The 26,869-nt window shown below is 45.8% G+C and overlaps 1 protein-coding gene across 1 annotated transcript in view; it reads right to left on the bottom strand.

The window, feature by feature from the left end:
- Positions 1 to 6,571: 6,571 nt before the first annotated feature.
- PWP1 (PWP1 homolog, endonuclein) overlaps positions 6,572 to 26,869 on the bottom strand; it is a 35,698-nt gene continuing 15,400 nt past the window's right edge. The window contains exons 6-15 of the mRNA XM_066590503.1: positions 26,438 to 26,548; positions 22,813 to 22,943; positions 21,566 to 21,639; positions 18,681 to 18,777; positions 17,490 to 17,551; positions 12,540 to 12,651; positions 11,042 to 11,132; positions 9,228 to 9,349; positions 8,230 to 8,335; positions 6,572 to 7,002 (exon numbers count right to left, since the gene is read on the bottom strand). Of these exons, the coding sequence (XP_066446600.1) occupies positions 6,890 to 7,002; positions 8,230 to 8,335; positions 9,228 to 9,349; positions 11,042 to 11,132; positions 12,540 to 12,651; positions 17,490 to 17,551; positions 18,681 to 18,777; positions 21,566 to 21,639; positions 22,813 to 22,943; positions 26,438 to 26,548 (1,019 nt within the window). The 3' untranslated portion in view covers positions 6,572 to 6,889. The remainder of the gene's footprint in view (positions 7,003 to 8,229; positions 8,336 to 9,227; positions 9,350 to 11,041; positions 11,133 to 12,539; positions 12,652 to 17,489; positions 17,552 to 18,680; positions 18,778 to 21,565; positions 21,640 to 22,812; positions 22,944 to 26,437; positions 26,549 to 26,869) is intronic.

The following is a 26,869-nucleotide window of genomic DNA, read 5'->3' as shown; positions in this document are numbered from 1 at the left end:
ATTTATATAAAAAAAATTAAAAAATAAAAAAAAAAACAAAAACAAAAAAACCCCACCCTTTTTACACACTTACGCAAATAGGGATAACAGAAAATTGAAAATATTAAAAAAATGACATATTTGGTATCATCGTATCCGTAATGATGAGCCATACAATTAAACACCATTTATTCTGCATGGCAAAAAAACTGAATTTAAAAACTGGCAGAATGCTTTTGTTTGCTTTGCCTCCCAAAAAAACACAATAAAAGTGTTAAAAAAGCCCTATGTACACCAAAATGGTACCAATAAAAACTACAACTCGTCACACAAAAAATAAGCCCTCATAAAGCTCCGGCCATTTAAAAAAAAAAAGAAAGTTATGGCACTTTGAATGCAATGAGATCGGAAAAAAATATGGCAAAATTAATGTTTTCTCTGCCTTAAAAAAAAAAAAAAAAAGCTTTACAATACATTATATGTACACAAAAAGTAAACCAATAAAAACTACAGGTCGCCACTAGAGATGAGCGAGCATACTCACTAAGGGCAATTACTCGAGCGAGCATTGTCCTTAACGAGTACCTCCCCACTCGGAAGAAAAGGTTCGGCCGCCGGCGCGGATGAGAGGTGAGTTGCGGCAGTGAGCAGGGGGGAGGGAGGGAGAGAGAGATCTCCCCTCTGTTCCTCCCCGCTCTCCCCCGCTGCTCCCAGCCCGCCGCCGGCAGCCGAACCTTTTCTTCCGAGCGGGCCGGTACTCGATAAGGGCAATGCTCGATCGAGTAATTGCCCTTAGCGAGTATGCTCGCTCATCTCTAGTCGCCACGCAAAAAACAAGCCCTCATATAGTCATGTCGACAGAAAAATAAAGTTATCACTTTTGAAAAGTGGATGAAAATCTCCCCAAAAATTGTTACGAGCCTTGGGCCGAAATAGGCCGTGTTAATAAGGGGTTCAACAGCAGACAGCGCTGCTGGAACTAAAGGACAATAGAAGAAAAATAATTGGATAAGGAACTTGCACTGGAAATTCTTGATGATGAGGATGATGAAACTTACAAAAAAACTATTAGGCCAACGTCATACCGGTTGGTAGTTTCATAGACAACATATTGATGGCCTGGAACAGAGATACTGCAATCATATCAGAATGGTTGCATCTCTTAATGAGGATATTAATTTGAAATTTATTGGTAATTTTGACAAAAACATGATCTCCTAGACGTCACTCTGATTGGGGATGTGACACGGGGGAAAGTGAGGACTGCACCTTCTCTCAAGAAAATACCAGGTAATACCATTCTTCATGCTACCGTGTTTCCCCCAAAATAAGACCCTGTATTATATTAATTTTTTGCCCCAAAAGAGACACTAGGTCTTATTTTACTTACCTAGCAAGCTCAATCCACATCACGCCGCTTTACAGAGGCGCGCTCTGTTCTTCACTCCTAGCCGCTCCTACATCATCACTTCCTGGTGACAAGATTCATAAATCCCGCCTCCAGGAAGCAATAGCTGTGATTGGTTCTGGAGCGCCGCGCTCAGCCAATCAACAGACATTGCGTTGTGGAGGCAGGATTTATGAATTGGCTAGCCGCGGCTCAGCTGATTCGTAAATCCCGCCTCCATAACGCGGTGGCTGTTGATTTGGCTCTTCGAACACCACGGCTCAGCTAATTAATGCAGCGTTGGATGAACCAATGTGATGGCTGTGATTGGTTCATTGAGCACTGGATTGATTGGTTGAGCGCGGTGCTCGAGAACCAATCACTTCCTGGAGGCGGGATTTATGAATCCTGTCACCAAGAAGTGATGATTTAGTCTACTAGTAAAGCTATGAGTTGAGCCATGGTTGCATGTTAAGGACCAGACACTTTACAGATTTTACCCATGTGGTGGTTTAACTGAGCTATTTTTTTCCCTTCAGCTACCAAAATTATTTTTGCTGCATTTCTTTTTCCGTGACATATAGAGCTATTTTTTATATCTTTTCACTGACTTTTTTTCCCCTTTTGTTTAGTTTTTAAAAGATTAAAAAAAAAATGACTTTTGACCATAATATATTTTATATATAGGCCACCTGCACACGAGCGGAAATCCCGCCGCGGGATTTCCCGCGGGATTTCCGCCGCTGAAAGTTTGCATAGGAGTGCATTAAAATACGCACTCCTATGCAGACGGCCGCGGTTTGGCCGCACGAAATCTCGCGCGGCAAACAAACCGCGGCATGTCCTAATTTTCTGCGGGGCACGCACTCACCCGGCCGCCGGCTCCGGTCTGCGCATGCGCCGGCTGCGCCGCAGCCGGCACATGAAAGAGCCGGGGCCGCCAGGCGCGGGTGAGTACGCGCTCGTCCCTGCAGGCGCTCGGGTCGGATCACGCGGCGAGAATTCTCGCTGCCGGATCCGACCCGCTCGTCTGCAGGCGGCCTTAGATATATATATATATATATATTTTATTTTTTTTTAATTAGTAGATTTACATTGAAATAAAGTATATGAAAGGGTTCCCCATTTTGTTTCGGACATTTTGATATAAAATATGTATGGTTTTGGATTACAGGGCTCATATGGCGATGGTTTTGGTTGGCTTATTTGCTTATAAGACCTCTGGGGGACATTCACATGTTTTTTTTTATTTGACACTTTCCCACTGTAGCTGTGGCATCCATAGGAGCTGCAGTTACAGGGAAAAACATCCCCTGTAGTGACAATACTCACTGGCAGAGCTGATCAGGGTCTGCTAGGACCCTGCAGCTTTGCTATAACAGGGGGCTATTGGCGGTCACGTGACCATCAGCTCACGGAAGAAACACTTTCAATTCTTAGTACATAGCGCTCAGTGCTATGTACCTGGTAAAGGAGAAGGCAGAAGGGGTTAAAACCCGCTTCCCCCATCTCCTTCAAGTTCTTAGCTGTGACCAACAGCTGACAACCAGACTTGCTTCTGCTTGATTGCAGAAGCATAGGGCTTTAATCCCACGCCGTATTTTTTACTATCTGTCGGTACTAAAGCCCAGGACCAAGCGCCGTATAGTTACCACGCTTGGACCTTAAGGGGGTCACGTAATTATAGGTGTGGACAAAGCAGATGCAGGACATGTTTAATAACACACACCACGGAGAAATGTAAAAATGATGCTAGTGCATGTCCCTGTGATATTCAAAAATACATTAACTGATGGTGAACACGTGGCTGAATGTGCTGCATGTAAAACCAGAAGGCTAAAAAAACCCGCACAATTTCAGAACATACTGTATATACTCAAGTATAAGCCTAGTTTTTCAGCACATTTTTTTTTTGTGCTGAAAAAGCCCCCCCCTCGGATTATACTCGAGTCAGGGAAGGCTTAAAAAACCCCTCCATACTCACCTCCCAGCCCGCTTCTGTGTCTCCGGCAGTGGTGCAGCAGGCTGTCATCCCCCGCCGTCCTCTTTGCTTGGCTCTGTCATCCCCCGCCGTCTGCGCTGTGTAAGAAAGAGCTGTGATTGGATCGAGCGTCAGCCAATCACAGCCGGTGCTCAATCATTCACAGCCAATCAAGCTGCTTTAGAATTCTCCCTGCTGTCATTTCCCTGCTCGGCTTTCAAATCCCCTGCCGTCAGTGCTGTGTAAGTAAGCGCTGTGATTGGATCGAGCGCCAGCTGTGATTGGCTGGCGCTCAATCCAATCACAGTACTTACTTACACAGCACTGACAGAGCCAAGCAGAGAGGACGGCGGGGATGACAGCGGGGAGAATTCAAGCAGCTTGTGGCACAGACACAGACACCGGCTGGGAGGTGAGTATGGATGGGTTTTTTTTTTAACCTAGTATATACTCTAGTACAGCTCGGCTTATACTCGAGTCAATAAGTGTTCCCAGTTTTTTGTGGTGGAACTTATTGTCTCGGCTTATACTCGGGTCGGCTAATAATTGAGTATGTACGGTATGTGGATATAAGGAGTTTGGGAGATAGGAATATATCTGCAGCAGCAAAACAGTTTTTGAATGCACACAAACCTGACCTCGTTTAGATACTACGGCATTAAAAGAAGGGAGGAGATCAGAGAAAGCAGCTTACGCACCGCAAAGCCTACTGGATTTTTAAATTGGGATCATTACATCAATCTGAATTACACTAGAAGTCCAATTCTCTCATTCATTCTCTCTCTCTCTCTCTCTCTCTCTCTCTATATATATATTTTTTTTTTAATATGTTAGTAATAGGGAATGATAAATAGTTTATGGTAGATGAAGAGTAATGTCATGATTGGTTGAGATGGCTTCAACGCTTTAGATATTAATAGTTAGGATGCCATGACTAAGAGCGGTAACGCTGGAAACCCGTAAGAGCTATGGAATACACACTATGGAAACAGGTTTTTTGGATCAAGAAAGAACAGCTTCATTTTTAAAGGAAGTGCAGGAATTGTATGCATTAATTCTGGAGACCAAACACTCCACCACCACCGGTCTGGTACTTCCATGGGATACAGCTTCATGCCAAATCTGGACCAGGATATCTATAGGATTCAGCAGGCAACGGGACTCTTTACTCCAGGCGACCTTCTGCCGTGCGTCTAAAGTCAACTCATGTCTTTCCTTGGCCCATGCGAGTTGTTGGCCAGCAAGAACAATTTTGTCAGTCTTCGGCAAATTTCCACAATTGTTCTCAGAAATTCCGGCACCACAACTTCAGGCACCAATTATCTGCCTGCAGTCAGTTATTCTAGTCACCAGGGTTACCTATGACCACCAAATACTACCTTTTGCTGCGCAGAAAAGAGGTCAGCCTGGTGTCCGAGAGCAGATCATGACGTGGCCATCACAATGTACTGCGCTACTGATCCCAGTGTCATGTGCCACCTGCTCCTAATGCAAGGATTGGTTAGTTACTACCCCGAGGAAGGAGACTTTGTGCCTGATGTTTAGAGTTGGCACATTAAAACCCGGACATCCTTTGGATGAAGATCCTTTTCTTTATGGTCAGAGTGGCTTCTGGGGGTAGGAGGCACTGATCACCTCTCCTCCCACCGATGTAAGTTTTTATCCACCTTATCTCTAGCGCTATCTGAAATGAGCGCTCTCGAGCTTTTTAAGGTGTATTCCCCATATGCCATAAAATCCCTGATTGGTGGGGGTGTAACCTCTGAAGAGACCCCATAACTACCTGCATAGTGGAAAAGCGATCATTCTAAAAGGATCCTACTCCATGGATCCTAGCAGTCAGACCTCCTATGATTAGTAAGTGATGGCGTATGGCTGGGAAATGCTAATCACTTGTTAGTGTTGCAGGTAAAGGGATATTTCAACTGTATCAACCTTATTAGCCCCAGTAGGCAAAAGCCTAAGACCTCATGTCCACAGGGAAATTAGATTTAGCAAATCCACGCGTGAAAAAAAAAAAACCACGCAAATCCGCGGCCCATAGGAAAGCATTGACCATCCGCAGTTAATTAAATAGCCACGGATGGTATTTCAAGTGTTTTGCGGATTTCACGCATGTGAAAAATAACACGACATGCTCCATTTTAGTGCGGATCACGCATGCGGGTGCTCATATCTCAATTAATCCGCCGCATAAAAAAAAAAAAAAAGACAATTATAGTACATCCGCAGCAGAAATCAACATGGGCCTGATGATCCCCGTGGACATGAGGCCTAAGGGTCTATACACACAGCACTGGCTCTGTTTAGTGACAAGTCCCCATTTAATCACTTCAGCACTACTGAATACAAATAAATGTCCTTCGGTCACCAAGGGTGTATGTATGGGGTGGGCTGAGGAGCAGAGCCTGTTCCATGATCAGCGACTATCAGCCATTTCTGACATCTACAGGTAACGGACGATTGGCTAGCATTGCCAAGTATAGATGCCGTGGCAAGGCTTGAAAGGCAACATAAAAAAAAAAATCACTTTATACTGCAATACTGAAGTATTACAGTAGAATGTGCAAGCGACCCAATGATCGCTAGTTTAAATCCCCTGTGCGGACTAAATAAAAATACAAAGAAAAAAAAAAAAAAAAAAGTACAAATTTCAGAATATGGAGACCGAAAGCAACTTAAGAAAAAAAAAAAAACCCCAAGGGATTTTCTGGGATACAAGTTGAGGACTTATCCTCAGGATAGGTCATGAATATTGGATCAGCGGGGACCTCGACTTGGGATCTCCGCAGATAAGATGTCTAAAGTGGCTAGGCTGCTTGGGTAAGCATCAAGGCCACTTTACGGTTATCCAGGGACAGTGCCGTACATTTCATAGTGAATGTGCCTGGTATTAGAACTCAATCCCATTCACAATCAGGTTATTGACTAGGATCCCGAACGGCAGCCCCCCTCCCCCCCCCCCCCCCCCCCCCCCAGTTTAACATGCTGATCTTAGAGCAACACCCGCTTGAGTGAGATGCAAGAACTTTAATAAGAGGCGAATCTCTGATCATCCAGAAACGTCAAAATCTACAGCAGCTTTGAGTTAGTGAGGATTTGCCGTATATTTACGATGGTCATGAAGCAAGCCTTATTGTCCAACTGTGGAAGACCTCTTGCCATGCAGCGTCTGCGCCATCATGCTGCATATTAAAAAGACATCACAAAAAAAAATAAAAATATCAATTTTAAAAATTTTAATTCTTCATACAAACAGTTTGTCCAATGCAATGTCTGCCCCCGGCTTCAGTATGCGCTGCGCACGCGCACGATTTTATTGTACACACGGTTAATTTCGGGAGTTGTTCGTCTTTCAGTGCAGCCCTGGGATCGCCATGACCTAAACAGCTGCATTCAGCAGTCAACAGACCAGGACTCCTCATACGGCGGCGGTCTTACTAGTCCCATTTTGGATATTGCTTCGACGTTCTATGGAGTAGATGTTGCCTTGATGGAGAAGAATCCTGGTTTATGATCTCTGCAAGGTCACTGTGGGGCGCCTACGACTCCATTGACTCTGCAGCGGCATCACTGCTCCCTGCTGCGCTAGCCGATGTGGAGCCGGATAGGTTGGTCACCATTAGTCGCTCTCTGCCGTCAAAAGCTTCTTTAACTGGAGTGGGGGGGAGGAATCGGTGATCAATTGTTCAAAAAGACAAAGAACAAACCTGTCATATGGATACATGCTCTAATTAAGACCAGGTTTCCCCAACATTCCTCATTACACGTACATATATGTGGGGTCAATGTCCACCTTCCTTGCTCCCCTCCCATCCATACAGCCCCCTTTTTTCTCTTCTTTCCCTCTTTTTCTCCAGTAAAACGTGATGTCGACTGTGGTTGAAGCGCCAGAAGAGTGATTGAACCATGTAATAGTGATTATACTCAGGAGCTGCATTCACAATTCTGCTGGTTGTTACAAGAAACAGTCAATATATTACCCAGCTGTAGAGTTCTCTTCTACATTATAGGGAACCTGCTATGTTATGGGGCTCGAAGGTGAATGAATAGAGGACTGGGGGCTGTGCCCCACACTCACTAGGTCCATGTTCCAGCGCTCACAGGCGGTGTGACTTTTTACACAAGGCGATATGTGTGTGCGCCTTCCTTGATCTCTAGGGGAGAGAGTGTGCACACAGCCTTGTGAAGGGTCACCCGTGTGCACATGCCGATTCCTCAAGGACACAGCGGTGAGCATGGGACATTATGGGGCTCAAACATGCTGACAGATTCACTTTAAAGGGGGTTTCCAGAACTTTACCATTGATGATCTATCCTCAGAGGAGGCCATTAATAGTTGATGGGGAAGGGGGTTGTGGGGTTACATCACTCGGGACCCTTAGCGATTAACGGTTTCCAGCCACACGTCACTACGGAAGGAACCAGAAGCTGACAGTTCCTTCACTATTGCAGCGGCTCGTCTGGGTATTGTAGTCAATAGGAGCAGTGCTTGGAATAGTTAGCCCAGGCCCCTGCAATACAGATGGAGTTGTCAGCTTCCGACTCTGCCTGCAATGACAGTAGGGCTGAGAGCATCTGATGAGTGGGGGGTCCCAAGTAGCAGACCCCAGATGATCAAGTATTGATGACTATCTTGAGGATAAAGTACCAGAAAACCCCTTAAAAAAATTTGCTGGACAGGAAGCTCTGTGCAGACGCACCAGAAAGGAATGCAAGCAGCAGAATTGTGAATGCAGCTCTGGACAATACATAAAGTTATCAGCCTCTTATGTGGATTAGATCTACATGCAAATGTAATGTGTTAACAATTAAGAACTAGCCCAGATTCAGGTCCAATGTGATAATCACCATGACCGATAGAAATGGGCCCCAGACTCACCGGCTGTAATAGTGCTGATGTCCCACACTCTCAGACCGTCCTTCTGGCCTCCAAAGGCATAAACAAAGGGCAAGTCTGGACAACAAGCTGTGCAGAACAATATGCCCTAATGAAGAACATAAAGAAGATTACTACCAATAGTAGAGGAGCGATTGGAGAAATTACAAGGAGAATTGGTTGTAATTAAAGAAAAAAAAAAAAAAAAAAAGTTACTTTGTTCCCCTCTTTCACCATCAGCCATCTTCCTTTTAAGAAGAGGAGCAGAAAAGGATGCAACAAGCATCATAGTAATATATGCAGGACTCATACTTCCTTAAAGGGGTTGCACCAAGATTACAAGTTATCCCATATCCACAGGAAAGGGGAAGAGTTACTGATTAGTGAGGGTCGGACCACCATAGATCATAGTTATCACCCACCCTTTGGATGGAGAATAACTTTATAACTTGGCACAACACCTTTAAGGAAACTATCTGTATAGCTGTTTCTATAGCTCCCATTGAAATCCCTGGGAGTTTATGGCAAATCACTGTCATGGCGACCGGCCATAGAAGGGGCAGAGCACCGTTGCTGTGGTCCTCATTTAAGTAGTGAACATGGTAGTTTCCGTAGCTTCAACTCAATTCAATCAGAGCTACAAAATTAGCACTTGGCTCTTACCGATGGAACAAAAGCCGTTGGGTTGTCCCATCTTGGCCATGAAAAGCTGAGATGGGAATGCCCTTTAATGAAACAGTGTAACAAAGCGCACTCGCTGTTCCCAGCATCCGAACCAACACATACAGCTGGGCCGCAGACAGTGGGGAGAACAGGAGGTGGATACGGATCTCACGTCTCGGACCCCGCACCTGTCAGACCTTCAAGGTATATCCTATGAAAGTCTGAGATGGGAATACCTCTTTAATATCAACCTGTTTTTCCGGCTTAGTAAATATAAGACACAGTCGGGCGATTCAGAGAGGATTAATAAGTGGGGGCTGGCAGGGAGGGTGTCTTACCATTTTCATATCCCGGGAATGGACGAGATTTGGTTTGTCCATTAAGACGTCCCAGACCTTCACATGTTTATCAGCTGAGGATGTGACCAAGCAGCCTTTCACCTGACTGCTCAGCTCCAGACCTGGGGGCAGAAAAGCAAACTATATGAAAAAAAAAAAAGAGCATTGCACTGATATTACAGCACCAAAATTAAGTGAACCCCCGAACATCACTCCCATATGCTGCCGAATATCCCGATCCCTAAATTCTGCATTAGAAGGGTTGTATGGCATCCCCCCCCCCCCTTCCACCCATGTTGGAGATTACGAATTCAATGACAACTGAAGTTATGTGAACATAGAATAATAGGAATGGCCGAAGCCGACAGATTACATCTGGAGGGTGACCTTTATGTCTTGCCAGAAATCACCGTAATTGTAACCGAAAATGTGAGGTCAGTGCGATCTTTATACACTGCAACATTGTGAGGACAGCAAATAAACCATCAGTACCATACTTGTAACAACATCTATTACAGCTTTATGGGCGGTTAAGTCAGAGACAAGACGGACAGTTAACCCCCGAATTGACATGGCGTATTTTGGCCATCAGGACGCAACGACTTTTGGGGGCTTTTCAGGTCCACATTTAACCCTTTCCAATCCACTGTCTGACCTCTGAAGACATTCTGATTTAAGGCTGTACAGCTCCGATGTTGGAAGACGTCCGCCAGGGTTCTCTTACTGTATATTGCCAGCCTTTCTGTTGCCGGAGCCTATCCAATGTGTCACCTCATGCAGTACTGGCTTTAGCCAGCAGATAGCGCCGTTGTATAACAGCAGAAAAAGAGTAAGCCCCCTAGGAAAACAAGGATACAAATTGGATTGAAAAGGGTTAAAAGCCTTTGCTTTTTAATTTTTTCGTCAACCTGACCATAGGAGGGCTTGTTTTCTTTGCATAGCGAGCTGCAGTTTCTATTGGTATTGTTTTTGGAAGCCTATAAATGTATTGTATAACTTTTATTTATGTTTTTTGTAGGGCAGGGAGAGAAACATCAATTGTGCCATTTATTCTTTTTTCCTAATAGTGGTAATTAGAGATGAGCGAGTAGTGCCTTATGCGAGTACCTGCCCGCTCGTCTCAAAAGATTCGGGGGGCCGCGGGGGAGACCGGTGAGTTGTGGTAGTGAGCAGGGGGGAGCGTGGGGGGAGAGTGATAGAGAGAGATTCCCCACCCCCACCCCCGTTCCCCCTCCCCCGCCGGCCCCCGAATCTTTAGAGACGAGCGGGCAGGTATTCGCATAAGGCACTACTCGCTTGAGTAGTTCGCCTTAGCGAGTACGCTCACTCATCTCTAGTGGTCATCATACACCCTAAACGACAGTCTAATCTTTCTTTCTGCAGGCTGGTCCGATTAGGACAAATTCAAAAAGTTATAATTTTTTCCAGGTCTCCCCTCCCCCTTTTTTTTTAAGTTATTTTTTGCTGCATTCAAAGTCTTCTAACAATTATTTTCCCCCCTGCCGGAGCTCTGTGAGGACTTGTTTTTTCATTTGACGCGCTGCACTTTTTTTCCATACCCCATTGGGGTACATGTGGCTTTTTTTGATCACACGCATTGCCCTTTTTTCGAAAGGCAGAGTGAACAAAATAAGAATTTTGTCTATTTATGTTACGCAGCAAATTAAAAAAAAACAAACTGAGTGTTCAGCTTATTACACAGGTCATTCCAGATGTAATTATACAAAGTTCGTGTTTTGGGGGTTTTTTTGACAAAAAGAGGAGAAATGTCCGTTTCTTCTAGACTCTTCCAAACCACAATGGGAGATACATACCAGACACTTCCCCATCGTGAGCCTTCAACGTGAAGAGAGGCTTGTCCGAGCGGGCATCTAGACAGTACACGAAGCCATCCTCCGTGCTGGCCTACAGCAGATAGAAGGGTAGGTGATCAATTAGTAAACTAATTATTGATCTTTACATTAGAGCAAAGAGACTTCTAATCTCTCTACAGAGGAAGACGACACGGAAGCGAGAAGACGACACGGAAGCGAGAAGACGACACTGAACCTGGCATTATTGACCGTCCAGCCACATCATGATGGGGCTCTTCAGAAATCAATTCTTGCCTAGGATTGTCAAAAGGGCGTATTGGCAGCTTGCCTTGCCTTAAGCCATCTACAATACATGTAGGTGCAGGGAAGCCACGTCCCCTCTCAACTAGCCACACCCACTTTAACACACAGGAGTGGCAGAAAACTGAAAAAAAGGGTTAATTTTTTGCACAGGTAGGACTTGAACCAAGATTTGTGCCTTTTCTATTCTGGTGTGAAGCTATTTGTAAATGGCCCACAATTTTCTCATTATGTGCCCTTATATCTGTATTGATGCACCACATGATCCCATTTGCCTTGGCAGCAGCTGCCTGACACTGGTTGCTTACTGTCAACTGAAATCAAAGTCCTTTTCCATGGCAGTTTTATCCAGTGTTTTCCCATTATTAAGCGATATTGGTACACACTTTCCTTCCGTTTATCCGTTAAATCTTTTTAGACACTTTTCTGCCTTTAATTTATCAATTTTCCTATGAAAGTTATATAATCAAATGCTCGGCCATGACCTTGGGGGCCACAGCCGACAGGGGTGCAGTGCTAGTATTCTCTCATCTCTACTGCAGAGGATTCTGATTGTTGGGGAGCCTTGCGCCCAATTCCTGGCATCAAAGTGGGTGCGCATGCTAAGCTGGGGGGGGGGGGGGGCACGGAAAAGCAGAGGATTAGGCTTGCTGTTCCCTCATTTGAGGCTCCATAGCGGCTGGTTGGGATAAAGAAAAACACCCTGATTGGAATTTTTGTAATTACTTAATGTTTACCTATAGAGGAAAAAAGTTGTAGGCAACTTTAACATCAAGCAAACGTTTGTGCAAATCCATGAATTTTCTGCAGACATTGCACAATCAAGAGTGGTTGTAGCCTAGCGGGAATCAAGGCTGCCTGCACAGCAAGTTATACACTAGTACAAGGTAGTGGGATCCTAGGTTATTCCACAATGTAGTTGAGATTTTGTAAAGAGCTCACACTATTTGGAAAAAAAAAAAAAAAAAGTCCAGTTTTTAAGCACCAGAAATAGCGCCACCCTTGTCCAAGGGATCTGTCAGGAGTTGCAGCTCATCCCCCCCTGAATGTGGCTGAGCTGCAATGTCATATGTAGACCACAGACAAGGGTGGCGCTGCAAACCTTTTCAATGTCAAACAGCAATAACCTTGCTACCGTGAGATGAGGCCCACGTGAAATACTATGACTACATTATTACAACCCCTTCAAAATACTTACTAAAAAGTTTCTGGGTGAAAAATGGTTCCATGTGACCCTCTCAACTTGTCCGCTAAATCTCCATGTTCTGTGGTTTTCCTTGGGATTCCTGCAGTCATATAATATTACAGACCTAAAAGTGAAGGCCATGAAAAAGTTAGTATAAAAATTTTTTTTAATAGTGCAAGAAACCCTCCCAATGATCTAAACAGCCTGAACCCGGCTGCTGGAACCGCTCTGATCAGCTGCTTTATGCACCAAGCAATTTCCCTACAGCACCACCAGAGGAGAAAAGCAGCACTACAAGGCTGGGTCCTCCAGAATTTGGGCGTTTAAAGTGGCCGTCTCCTGAAGACAAACTCTTGTCCCTGTGCCCCAAGCTTCCCGTATAAGTCGCTCCTACTCTGGCAGACATAAGACAGTCACGAAATATAGTATTACATGACGGACACAAGTCGGCTATTTGCTGGAGGAGATAAGGCGGTTTCACACGGGCGAGAGTCCGTAAAAAAAGAAGATTATGAAACCAATTATTTACAATGATTTTCTTCCTATCTGTGATGTTTTCACTGATGCGATGTTGAGCGGGAAAAAAAACAAAAAAAAACAAAACATGGCTGCTTTATCTTAATGCGATGCGCGATTTTTATTTCATTTCATCTCCCATGTTTCCCTATGTGGCTTCCTTTTTATTGCATCGCAACACGATTTTAACATTAGAAAGTCCTATTGACTTTCCTGATTTTTTTAGCCGACGCTCAAAAATCGCGGGAACAAAGACGCGGTTTTCTCAGACCAGTAATGAAGCAAAAACTGCCTTAAAAAATAAAAAAAAAAGTCAGTATTAGAGATGTTACATGTGTGCACAGAGAGTTTTTTTTTCCTAACGCATGTGGCCAGGAGACTATGAAAAGAAACAGAAAAAAAAAAAACCTGAACTGAATTGGGTCTTTTGCTTATTTTTGCTTGTGTGAAAAACGGACGACACACAGATGTAAGAGAAGAGGGGTGGGCCCAAAACTGTAAAATGTGACAATTTTTTATGGCCCCAAACTGCATATGCCTGTGTGAATGAGCCTTAGGCTGGATTCAGATGAGCGTATATCGGCTCGGTTGTCACGCCGAGCCGATATACGGTGTCCTCATCTGCAGGGGAGAGGGGGGGGGGGGTAATAGAAGAGCCAGGAGCAGGAACTGAGCTCCCGCCCCCTCTCCACTATTTGCAATGAAAGGAGGCGGGGCGGGGGCGGGGCTAAATCACGGGAATTAGCCCCGTCCCGCCTCTCCTCATTGCAAATAGTGCAGAGGGGCGGAGAGGAGGCAGAGAAGGGGCGGGAGCTTAGTTCCTGCTCCTGGCTCTTCCACCCCCCCCCTGCAGAGAGAGACGATGTATATCGGCTGGGCGTGAAAACCGGGCCGATATATGGTCGTCTGAATCCACCTTAAGTGAGATAGACAAGTCGTTAGAATGATTGGAATGATCTCTAAGTAAAAATGGAGAACATATATATGGCACTTTTTGCAACTTTAAAAAAAACTCCCCAGCAACATGGAGAGAGGAAGCAGAACTCACACAAGCAGACGCTTCTCATACCCAGACCACTTTAGAACATCAGGGGATAAAAACAAAAGGGCTCTGGCGAAAGACGACTCATCCCAGAATTGAAAATCCTTAAAGATTTAAGCTTCTTCTTCAAGTTCGTCTGAGCAGCAGACATCAAAAGATAATGGACTAGAAGTGTAAACGCACTTCAGACAAGATGCCTCCCAAATCCAGGCGCCGGGGGACCGCAACACAACGTGATTTATTACAGCGCTCATCAAAAACTAAAATTCACAACCCACCGGGGGTTCAGCCGCAGAAGATAAATGCTCTAAAACCACCACCACACGGCCATCTGCTGCCGAGTTAGATGGCGTCCCCGGTGCACCGCCGGCCACATTAATCCATGCACTCTGTGACAAAGAGGCGGATGATAGAACCGGCTTCAAGGTTCATTCGGCCCGACAGATGGCCGACGGTATTTTTGTAGCATTTTACTGGACTGGCGGCGGTTTTGCCTTTGGTTATCATTGACAAACATGAAGCTGGAGACATGAACTTGGACTAAATTACTGAGACCCGAGACATCATCGAGCTGTTAGAGTGGTCGACTTCTGACAGCCCCTTTCTATGAAAAGAGTCCCCCAACAATAAGCTGAGTGTCACCCTGCATGGACCTCCGGCGATCGGTTGTAATCTAGTAAGGGTTTAGTTCCCTTACAGCGCCGCCACAGGATAAATAATGTATTGCATACTCCCCAATTAAATCAATGGGCTGTCCATCTAATGCAGAGAGTTCTGAGGGTACTGAATACACTCACCTCTTCAAATAATCTTCACGCATCATATGTCCTATTCTTGCGCATATCACGGACAGGAATGAGGATAGGCAAATGCACATCAACGTGCGGAAGTCAGTGTATCGGTGAGTCGCACCTGAGCCACTCGAGCGCACAGCAAGTGTGTACTTAGCCTTAATATGTATTTCCTAAACTACACAACTCTTCTATTTGCCCGGCTGATGAGACACTGAATGGCCATTTTATAATGGTTGTTTCAGGATGGGGCTTCCGATCTGCCCCACTTCCAACGAGGCCGGGTCATCGGCGCTAGACTAGACGGGGTCGGGATATCACTGCCAACCTTGTGGCGTCTCCTCACTCAACAGTGTGGAGAGTATACCGAGAATGATGCGATCGAGGAAAACCATCCAGCGATAAGAGATCCTGGGGATGTAAACAGCTAAAGGGGTCAGGGGAGGATGTCAGGAATCACTCTGATGAACAGGCAGTGCAGTCTGATGAACAGCAGGCAAATACAACTCTGGAGATTCAACTAACATTTCTGAACACACTCAAAAAAAAAAAAAGCATGAGATTTGCAGGTTGCGAGATGCGGGAAACACATCTCAGCACGTTCTTTCTACGATATCGCCCATTGTTTTCAACGGGGCCGGTGTGATCCTCTGTGATAGCCGCGGCAGGATACCCTCCAGCCCTGCAGTGATGCAAGGCTGTTTTCACATGGATGGCGAGGGCGATATCGGGCAGCAATTCACAGCCCGTCTTTGCCTGTGTGAAACCAGAATTTGGCGCAAGCCACATGAGTCAATGAACTCTTCCTCTGAAATGTCAGAAGTAGAGGCGAAATAATGGCGTGGGGAAGCTTCCTTGGCACGCCATGGCTCCTCAAGGAGGATAGGCTGCGGTTCTGAAGGACAAATGGAGGTCCAACTCCCAACTAGATTGGGGTCTCTAACAAAGCGGCCAGTCAGTGTATATCCGTCACTGTGGATGCGAGTGTCAAATCTTCCTAGTTCTATCTTGATCTGAGAATGATGGATACAATATTCAATAACTAGGCTGCTTTACCACTCAGGGGTCCAGGAAAGCTGGGGGACAGCCCATCAGATGTCTCCTAGTAAATTACAATCCGTTTAGTACAATAAAGCCCATAAGTCATAAATACGGAGCAGGTTCTCATTAACGGGCACAGTGCCGTCTGCTAATAGACCTCTAGCTCTAAAATCAGCCCCTGCTGACAGATAAGGGGGTCGGAAACTTCCCAGAAGTTGGACTCCTGTAATCAGAATGTGCCTGGAACGAAGCAATTACCGTGACGTTACAGAATAGCTTCTTAAGCCAATTATAATATTTTCTTGAACGGAACTACTAGGCAGAGCGCGGTTATAATATGAGGCGTCCCGAGACTGGCAGCACGCTAATGGGAAACAGAGGACGACATCATGTTTTACAAAGTTTCATTACCTAAAGAGGACCTGTCACTGCATAAAGCCAACAGGGCCGGCTGCATAGCTCAGCAGCTGCGGCCATGAGGACTACCTCCCCCTCCCATCTACTTCATTCCCTTCATCCGGACGGGCTCTTCTTAGGTCAAGCTTCTGATTGTGTGTCAAGTGGGAGGTCCCAACTGCTCATTCTTGCTCTTAAAAGGTCAAAATGACCATGGAGTCAGTGAGGCTGTGGCTGTAGGGCCATGCACTCAGCTCTGTTGGCTTCAGCCAGTGACATTGTCTTTAAGGGCCTTTAACCCTTTCCAATCCACTGTCTGACGTCTAAAGACATTCTGATTGAAGGCTCTACAGCTCCGATGTCGGAAGACGTCCAGCAGGGTATTCTTACTGTACATTACTGGCCGCTCTGTTGTCGGGGGCCTCTCCAGCATGTCACATACTGCAGTACTGGCTCTAGCCAGCAGATGGTACTGTTGTATAATGGCAGAAAGAGAAAACCCCCTAGGAAACCCTAAATCCAAAATTGGATTGCAATGGGTTAATCAGGGCATGAACATTCATTTGCCTGATCACTAGGACGAGCAAAAGCCCCCAGGGCAGATGGCTTATCAAGCTATTTCTGTGGTGTGGCTTGATAGAATGCCAGACAGATCGCGGTATAATACAATGCTATGACTAGAGATGAGCGAGCATTGCTCTTAGCGAGTACCTGGCCGCTCGGGAGCAAAGATTCGGCGGGTGGGGAGCGGTGGGGGAGAGCGGGGAGGAACGGAGGGGAGATCTCGATCTCTCTCTCCCCCCCCCCCCCCCCCCCCCCGTCCTTAGTGGGTTAATGATTGTTGATGTCCAATAAGCCGACATCACTTGTCCAAATGCCATTTAAAATCTAGTTGCTCAGTGCTCCTTTAACCCCTTCAGTGGCAGGTTTATTATTACCATGTCAGCGCAGCAAGCCCCGGAGATTTTCCTGAGGTAATTTGAAGTGTTGAACGTGTACAGTGGCACAATAACTGTCCTGGCCACCATTTCAGCACTAGAGCTGTCCACGGAAATCTTGCAGGGTTTAACTGCATGGTCAGTGCAGCAAGCCCCGGAGATTTTCCGGGCATGCCACTAAAGGGGTTAAACGGCTGCTGTCAGCCGATGTACGATACTGGAAGGAGGATGTACTCACTTATCAAACGATCCGGATATAAGCGTCTGTGGCTCAAATGGATGGAACTGCAATGTCTGGACCTGCAGGAACAAGGCGGATGGTCTAAAGATGGAGCAATAACGCAGCACAGAAAGAAAGCAGGTGAAGTTTGGAGATACAGTTGCTTAAAGAGGAGCCTGTTAGTAAGTACTTAACGTTCCCCATAACAATTCTGAAGGCTTTTTCGGCTTAGTGCCGTTCCTCTTTAATTCCTCCAGGAAATGTTTGAATTACTTGACAGCTGGGCACTACTTCTCTCCCTACACAGTGAGCAATGACTGGGCAATGTCAGTAAGTGTAGGGGACACATTTCATTAACAAATGGAAAGTGGTTCATTCATTCACATTTCCAGGAGGAACAACAGAGGGACAGCATTTTATTTTTTCACTTTTTTTTTTAAACATAATATTCTCCAGCATTATTTTTATAAGCACTGAAAATATTCGCTAAAATAGAAAAAGACAAAAAAGAGCCAAAAGGTCATTTTTAAGGCCTCTTTCACATGGGCGACAGATATCACCGTGAGAAAAATTGCAGCAATTTCGCATTTGTGCGATACCGCTGCATTTTCTTGTTTTAATATCGCGATTTTGTGTCGCTACAAAGTCTTTTTAGTGCTCTTTTGTTGTGATTTTCAGGAGTATTTGAAATATAAGCCCTACCCCGAAGGTAAGCATCGCAAAAACCCAACATATTACCTAACAGGCACTTTGAGCTCCGCCGCGCGTCTCCTTGGCAGTAGACTTGCTTGCAGTTTTCAGTAAGCGCTTCCTGGTTTGGAGGTTCAAAATCCCCACCTCCAGGAAGCCCTGGTTGTGATTGGTTCTCAAGCGCTGCAGGCTCAGCCAATCACTGCAGCACTTGATGAACCAATCACAGCCATTCAATGCTCTATAGACACCTTGCTAAGAACCTTGCATTTGTATGCGGTTAGTACAAATAAAAAACATGATGCATTTGTTTGCAGATACTAACTGTGTGTGAGTGCTGAAGCACATGGGGGCATGGTATATGACCTGTGCAGAGGTCATTGTGCAGGGAGGGGGAAGGAGGTGAGCTGTGACCATCACCAATTGTGAATGATGAACTGTAATCTCATATGGCTGTTCTTTGCAAATTTTCAGCATCCAATAGAATGATAAGACACATTAGAGCGCAGGGTGCGTTACCTTGTCTGTGTGCATGGAAAGGCTGGCAGCTGGTTTACCTACGGTCATGTCCCACAGTAATACTGTATTATCGGCTGAGGCACTGGCCAGGACGTTGCTGTCGGAGAAAAGAAGAAATGTAAGCAAATGCAAGTTTCTTTTATATTAAAGCAGTTTTAATATATTTTTATAGTTTTAATAGAATTAGGAAAGCTGCTGTCTGACATCTTTGACGACCCCTTTAAAATAAAACCACATATTCTTCCCCATAGTGCTCTCTAACAGACAGGGGATGGACGGGCAGAGTTGTAGGACCAGCGGCCACGGAGTTCTCTCCGATGCTGGTTGCTGGTTGTGGGTTTCAGACATCTGCCATATAAAGAGCAGACAACTCCCAAGCCCACTTTATACAATAACACCGATACATTCACGGCACACGTCGGGAAGGGGTTAACCAGAGAGTAATATCGACCCCAATTGGGTTAGGGTCCAGTGGTGTTGGCACCTCCACTGGGTCATGTGATATGGACCGCTCATTCTCAATGAGGCCATCAGAGGGGGATGGCTGACTGGCTTATTTCAGTAACTTGGTGAGGCCGTCTCCATATTGGCCATGACAGAGAAAGAGGCCGGCTTAGTTACTAAAAAGCCGCCAGCCAGCCCCTCTGATGACATCACGGATAAAGAAAGGTTTATATAATGTGACCCAGTCCAGAGGAGGTGGTGCCGGACACTACTGGACCCAAAATGGATTGGGTAAGGGTCTCCGAATAACCTTTTTTAAGATCTACAGGGCTGCGTTCACAATCCTCTAGAAGGAGTTGTCACAATCCCACAGAGAAAGTTACATTGGATTCTAACGTTTATATAACTAAGAGATTACAATATCAGAACAAAAGGAGAATTTATTGTGGAAAACTGAATGGAGGCTCTAGTACCCTGTTGTACCGCCTCTAGCTTGGATACAAGATGTGATATAGGCAGGCATAGAGGCTCTAGTGCCCTGTTGTATCCCCTCTAGCTTCGATACAAGATGTGATACGGGCGAGCATGGAGGCTCTAGTACCCTGTTGTACCACCTCTAGCTTAGATACAAGATGTGATACTGGCGGGCATGGAGTCTCTAGTACCCTGTTGTACCGCCTCTAGCTTGGATGCATTATGTGATACAGGCATGGAGGCTCTAGTACCCTGTTGTACCGACCACCTCTAGCTAGGCTACAAGAGGTGATACGGACGGGCATAGAGGCTCTAGTACCCTGTTGTACCGCCTCTAGCTAGGCTACAAGACGTGATACGGCCAGGCATGGAGGCTCTAGTACCCTGTTGTACCGCCTCTAGCTTGGATACAAGATGTGATACAGGCAGGCATGGAGGCTCTAGTACCCTGTTGTACCACCTCCAGCTTGGATACAAGATGTGATACGGGCGGCATGGAGGCTCTAGTACCCTGTTGTACCGCCTCTAGCTTGGATACAAGATGTGATACCGAGGGTCAGAGGCTTTAGTACCTTGTTGGACCACCTGTAGCTTGGATACAAGATGTGATACCAGGGGACATGGAGGCTCTAGTACCCTGTTGTACCGCCTCTAGCTTGGATACAAGATGTGATACGGACGGGCATAGAGGCTCTAGTATCCAGTTGTACCACCTCTAGCTTGGATACAAGATGTGATACTGGCAGGCTTAGAGGCTCTAGTACCAAGCTTCTCACATCCCAATAATGCGCCCCCTCTTAGATGCTAGTAATGGTCGGAAACTACTTCTCCGCGTTGTAGAGGCGTGTAATGGTCAACAAGCTCTACACAAGCGGAAGAAGAGGTCACTACACACAAGGAGCCTCCGAGAGCCTCTTATAGGCCAAGGGGGGAACCAGTTTTAGGGCCTCAGGTGACCGTTCATCTAATCACCACAACTCTCATCATTTACAGATCTGTCTGAGATGGAACTGTATGCCGGGTTTTGCAGCAAGATGACAACTTCTTCTAGGGGCCGATTGTTTTTGACAAAGCGTGTATTTCAGTAAACAATGCCAATTCATATATGTGAGATCAAACGGAACAATGCAAGGCGAGAAAACAACTATTTACAGTAAACATTTCCAGGAAGGTGAGCTGGACTGCATTACAACACACAATTCCACCACCATCGTGTAATGTAATGCATATGTCCAACGACGGGCCGGGGAGAAGGACATCTGTAGTGGGAGTGAAGGAGGTCAGGATATCGAAGGCTTCATGGTTTATGATGGGCACAGCTGTCCGCTCAGAGGCTCTCCTGCTTCTCTGCCATTATACCCATTCTTCATTCTGAAGACGGATACAGGGGTGGTCAGAACATACAGGGGTCCGGTAGTATGAGGGAGCACTGCTATCCTAAAAGCAGATTACTACTATTAGATTGTATGTAAGGCCTACGGGATACTTCCCGTACATTACCTCTATTTCTGCACAGACTCCAGCCCTGCCCGTGCCTGGTGAGCCCTGTGTACCTGTACTATTCTGGCAGCATCCGTATGGACCTCTCCACTTCTGGGTTCGCTGTACTGTGCATGGTCTTCAGGGCTCGCCGCCGGACATACGCAGTACAGTTTTGTTTTAAATCTTCCGCTTTCCCGTGGGGTCCGCAGTGTCAGCTGAGGTGTGCCATGGTTCAGACAGATTCCATTGACTTCAATGGAAGCCGGCCGTACAGGAACCACACAAAAATGGAGCATGCTGCGACCAAAAAAGGTCTGCAAAACGAATCCGCATGCTTTAATCCATTTGCGGATGGCCCATGTATCCTATGGGCAGCTTGATTCGCGGATCTTCGGCACAGATTCCGCAAAGCAAATTCGCCCGTGGACATTGGGCCTTAATCGTGCAGCTGCAAGACTAAAGCACAAACATAAAAGCCTACTTACCGTATTTGTTTATTCCACGAAAGATCCAGGACGGCATCCGAATGGCCTTCCTGAGTCCCCTGTGACGAGGCACCCTGGGAGGAAAAACAAAGTAAATCTTTAGGTTTAGGATCAGTCCGCTCCAAAGACTTGGAGTAGCAATCACACACACTGCTTAAACCACTGCTCCATTAGTCAGTGGGTGCCCCTAAATGGTAGGTACAACAACGTCCCCCCTTCCGTGATCGCCGTTTACCGGTGGTAAACAGCAATCACGAAAAAGTTCAAAAAAGTAAAAAAGTTTCACCTCCCCTCATGGATCCGATCCATGAGGGGAGGTGAAAATACTCACCCCCGTCCTCCGAGATGTCCCGCGGCGATCTGCCACTGCCAAGGAAAAATGGCGGCGCATGCGCAGAAGCCCGGATCGCCCGGGAGATTTAAAATCTCCTGGCACCTGGCTATCTACAGATAGCGGCGATCATGGAAAAGTTTGTAAAAAGTTTTAGGTAGTAAAGTTTCATCTCCCCTCACGGATCCGATCCATGAGGGGAGATGGAAATAGTCCCCAAAAGTCCACTTGGATATGTAAAGCCTTTACGGAGTTATGCTACGTTAAGTGACACATGTCAGATTTTCAAAATTTGGCTCCGTCACTAAGGCGCAAACAGGCTTGGTCACTAAGGGGTTAATCCCTTGGCAACATGTCACAAATCTCATAGCTGCCAAGATGTAACGTGTGCAAACAGACACCTTGTCATTCTTTAGCAATGATGGGCTATCACAGCAGACAACTAGTACCAGCGCATTACTAGTACCAGCGCCATTAGACTCCAGTGGGTAAAAGAGCGCAAAAGTTGTATTAGTGACCAGTAAAAACATCACCTGGTCAGATTCATCTATGCTGTGAAGAATTGTTGCAGTTCGGTAGGTCAAAGTGTTCCCACGCGCTACTAGATGGGGGTCTCTAATAAAAATGGCCATGTATGTGTATAGAATATAAAGCCAATACCAGTATATATGTGAATATCCATATCTGCACTGCTGTGCGTCCCTCCCAAACACACCGTTCTATAAGGCTCCCCCCAACACCCCCAACACACAAACTATCCCAACATTTGCCTTCAAGCTGTTCCCCATCACCTGCGGTAACCACATCGGTATTTACTAGCCATTCTGCCTCCCAGTTCCATTAACCACGAGATGAAACTGGGAAACTGGTCCTCACTGGGTTATAATCGGGGCCGGGACCCCCGCACACAAATTACCTTCTTTCCTTTCTTTTTCTTCTTTTTCATTTGTTTGCTTCCAAGGGAAAAAACGGGTTCCAGGCAGTCGACCAGATCCAGGTCCCAGACGTCGATGACGGGGGTCATGTTACCCACAGCTACGTAGTTGCCTGGAGAAGAACAGTGAGAATGGGACTGTTTAACGGGGACCTTCTAGCGCTACTCTAACGAGCAAAATACGGAAATTACATTCATCTGCAACTTGATTAAATTAAATCAGATTTGTCTAGATTGCTATTATTTATATACGTACTAACAATAATATAGACATTTTTATAAACCGGACTTTTTGGTTTATGAAACTGCAGATTAATGGAAATTCACAATTTATATATTATACACACGACATATTTACAGTGTAAGATCTACTATAATTAGAGATGAGCGAACGTACTCGTTTAGGGCGATTTCGCAATCAAGCACCGCTTTTTTCGAGCAACTGACTACTCGGGCGAAAAGATTTAGGGGGCGGCGTGGTGGAGTGAGGGGGGGTAGCAGTGGGCAACAGGGGGGAGCTCTCTCTCCCCCCGAACCTCTATCCTCTCTGCAACCCCCCGCTCACCCCCGGCCCCCCCCCCCCCGAATCTTTTCGCCCGAGTAGTCCGTTACTCGAAAAAAGCGGCGCTCGAGTGCGAAATCGCCCTAAACGAGTACGTTCACTCATCTCTAACTATAACGATATATATAACTAGGCGATCTACCCGTGCGATATACACGGGGCCATAAAGCGCAGGGATTGGTTAATGAAAATTGGGCTTTCACAGGTCTTTTTCTACATAATAACCGATTCTCGTGATTGAATTTTAACATCTTAAGCAAAACCAATTTTTCGCAAAAACTGCGCATTTTAGGGCCTTAAAGAACTCGAGAGACTTTCCATAGGGAAGGTCGAAAAACACGGTTTTATTCTCACCTCGCTCGTACAAAATTTGACACAAATCGGACCAGAACAGATCTTGGCTTTTGTATATAAGATTTTATGAATATCAGTCCTGGAATATACAAAGCAGGACACAAAAACGAGCCGAGCGCCGCACTGTTATGAAAGATATCCGAAAGACAATCTGTGTTGCCCATAGCAATCAATCACAGAGCAGCTTTCATGTTACCTCAGCAGTAGAAGTAGCAACCAATCACAGCGCAGCTTTCATTTTACCTCAGCAGTATAAGGAGTAGCAACCAATCACAGCACAGCTTTCGTTTTACCTCGGCAGTATAAGGATTAGCAACCAATCACAGCACAGCTTTCGTTTTACCTCGGCAGTATAAGGATTAGCAACCAATCACAGCGCAGCTTTCGTTTTACCTCAGCAGTATAAGGAGTAGCAACGAATTACAGCGCAGCTTTCATTTTACCTCAGCAGTATAAGGAGTAGCAACCAATCACAGCACAGCTTTCGTTTTACCTCAGCAGTATAAGGAGTAGCAACCAATCACAGCGCAGCTTTCATTTTACCTCAGGAGTATAAGAAATGAAAGCTGAGCTGTGATTGGCTGCTATCTGCAACAACAAATTACAGGGGAAGTTGGCGAGTTTTCGATTTTTAATTCCGCCAGTATTCGTCGCCGGGTGCTGACGAACGCTGACGCAAAGTTTCACTCAAATAAGAGCGATAGTGTGGATTTGTAGACAGATTTTGCGCTGTATATATAGGATTACACACTTTTGGTTTCCAGAGGTCCCGTGTGCCCCCCCCCCCCCCCCCCAATGATATATTACATTCCACTGAACGAACGCCACAAATCACATCTGGGAGACTTTCATTAAACTCCCTATAAACGTCCATTACAGCTAGAATGATTTGCTGTCGTTAAGTAGCAGCGGCGTGATGCCCCCCGCGTGAACAAGCCCCGAAGACGTTATAACCGTGCTGTGAGAGCGAGCCATAAAACAGCGCCGACCGCGGGCCAGCGCCGACGCAATAAGAGCTTCACAAACCCACAGGGGGGAATAAAGGCTTTACAGCTAATAATGAACGCTGACCGTCTATTGCGTCCCGCCCCGCGGGGCTCATTATACCGTTAGTACAATACGGTACGGTCGTTACTTAGCGTGCTGATTGATGACTTTTACCCAGTAATGGCGTCTCCGTTCTATCTGATCACAGGAAAGCTGGGTGACTGCCCATATGGCCGGCATTAGTGTACTACCCACTTTCTCAGAATCCTGACTGTCTAATCTGGCTCTGGCTACAGAGGACCCGGGCTGCGAGCGCGGCGGAGAGGGCCCGACATTTAAGCAGCCGCCATGTGATACTGTCAGTATGGCTTTCCTGGCGAAGAGCAGCCGATCGCAGGAGGTTTCAGAAGCCTCTTTAAATGTTCCACTTCATACTTGACCCAAATGACTATAAAGGAGGTCCGCACTCAGGATCTCAGTCTATTAACACATTAATGGCCAGACGCTTTTCGGTTTTCTATCCCCATGAGTTCCAAGAGCTAGAACTGATTTCCATCAGCATAGCTGTATATACGCTTATGAAAAGGTTATTAAAAAGTGGCAGTGACAAAAAAAAAGTTTTTTTTTTTAATTTGCAATTTCCCTTTTTTTTTTGGGGGGGGGGGGCAGGTCTCTTGCTTTTATGTTTTCAAGGAAGAGTAAATATGGTGTTAACTTTATTCTAGGGGTCGGTAGAATTACAGGGATTCCAAATATAAACATTATAAAATATAAAAAAAAACATTTTCTACATGAAAACTGAAAAAGGAGCATTTTTGAACATTAAATTGTATTCTTTTTCTAATATTAAATTATTTGTATTGCGCATATACATTTATTTAAAGCCCTTCTAGGAAACTTCTGATCATCTGATCCCCTGAACAATATATTGCAGTTCTTAAAGTGGTTTTCTGATCGCCGAGACCCTCCCCCCCAATTTCACATTTCAAGATAAGTGGCCACATTTTGTGTATGTAGTGGGGAATGGAGCTGCTGGTCACACACGCACAGCAGTGATTCCATTCCTCTTTACCCTTTGCAATCCAGTTTTGAATTCAGGGTTTTCTAGGGGGCTTTCTCTTTCTGCCCTTACACAATAGCGCCATCTGTTGGCTAGAGCTAGTACTGCGGTATGCGACATGCTGGAGAGGCCCCAGACAACAGAGCGGCCAGTAATCTACAGTAAGAATACCCTGGCGGACGTTTTCCAACATCGGAGCTGTACAGCCTTCAATCAGAATGTCTTCAGACATCAGACAGTGGATTGGAAAGGGTTAATGGCACAGATAGGAGAGCACGGTCCTCCAGTAGGATGCAAGCTTGGCTCCTGCTTCATACAAGCCCTTGCGATCTAGAAGTATATCAGTCATAGGTCTTTCAAGAGTTAAACTGGTTTTCCAGGACTTGAACATCCGACTGGTGCGGTTTGAAGAGGCCACAGCGCTCTGGTGAGAGCCACGGCTTCTTCTGCCTGCGATGTCACATTTATTGGTCCCATGACCTTTTTGCAGTTCAGCCCCAATCATGTGATGAGCTGCAATACCAGGCACAACCACTACACAATGCATGGCGCTGCACATGGCATGCAACAAAGAGGCTGTAGTGCTTATCCAAATCCTAGAGCTCCTTCAGAGAGCACGGGTTAACGGCTTTACCATACTTCACCTGTAGACTCTTCAGGACTTGGGTCAAAGTTCAGCCACTCGGCACACAGAGGGTATGCGGGTAAGAGAATATCGTGATGTACATAGAAGGACTCCTCCTCGTGGTTATACACTGCGGGGATCACAACGACAGACAACAAGTTAGGTTCATTAAATGCATAATAAAAGCGCTAATCCATCATCAGCGACAGAACTGGTAAAAAGGGGAAATTAACCCAAAATACAACATGCCAGGCGAACTTTTAAATGCACGGTCGCCTACAAACATCACACTTGCTAACCAGTCGTTGGACAAGATGTTTCGGCCCGTGTAAATGCCCACAATAATTTCTTCTGTGATTGCGAAATTGACCATTTCAAGCAGCCATTCAAATGATCGCCGTCCCTTTAACAAGCCACTGTTAGCCTCCCGCGGAGGACACCCATAAGGCCG

The sequence above is a fragment of the Eleutherodactylus coqui genome, chromosome 2 (genome assembly GCF_035609145.1).
Source record: "Eleutherodactylus coqui strain aEleCoq1 chromosome 2, aEleCoq1.hap1, whole genome shotgun sequence".
In the NCBI taxonomy this organism is placed as follows: domain Eukaryota; kingdom Metazoa; phylum Chordata; class Amphibia; order Anura; family Eleutherodactylidae; genus Eleutherodactylus; species Eleutherodactylus coqui.
The sequence above is the reverse complement of the archived record's forward strand: the minus strand, read 5'-3'. Positions and strand labels throughout refer to the sequence as shown.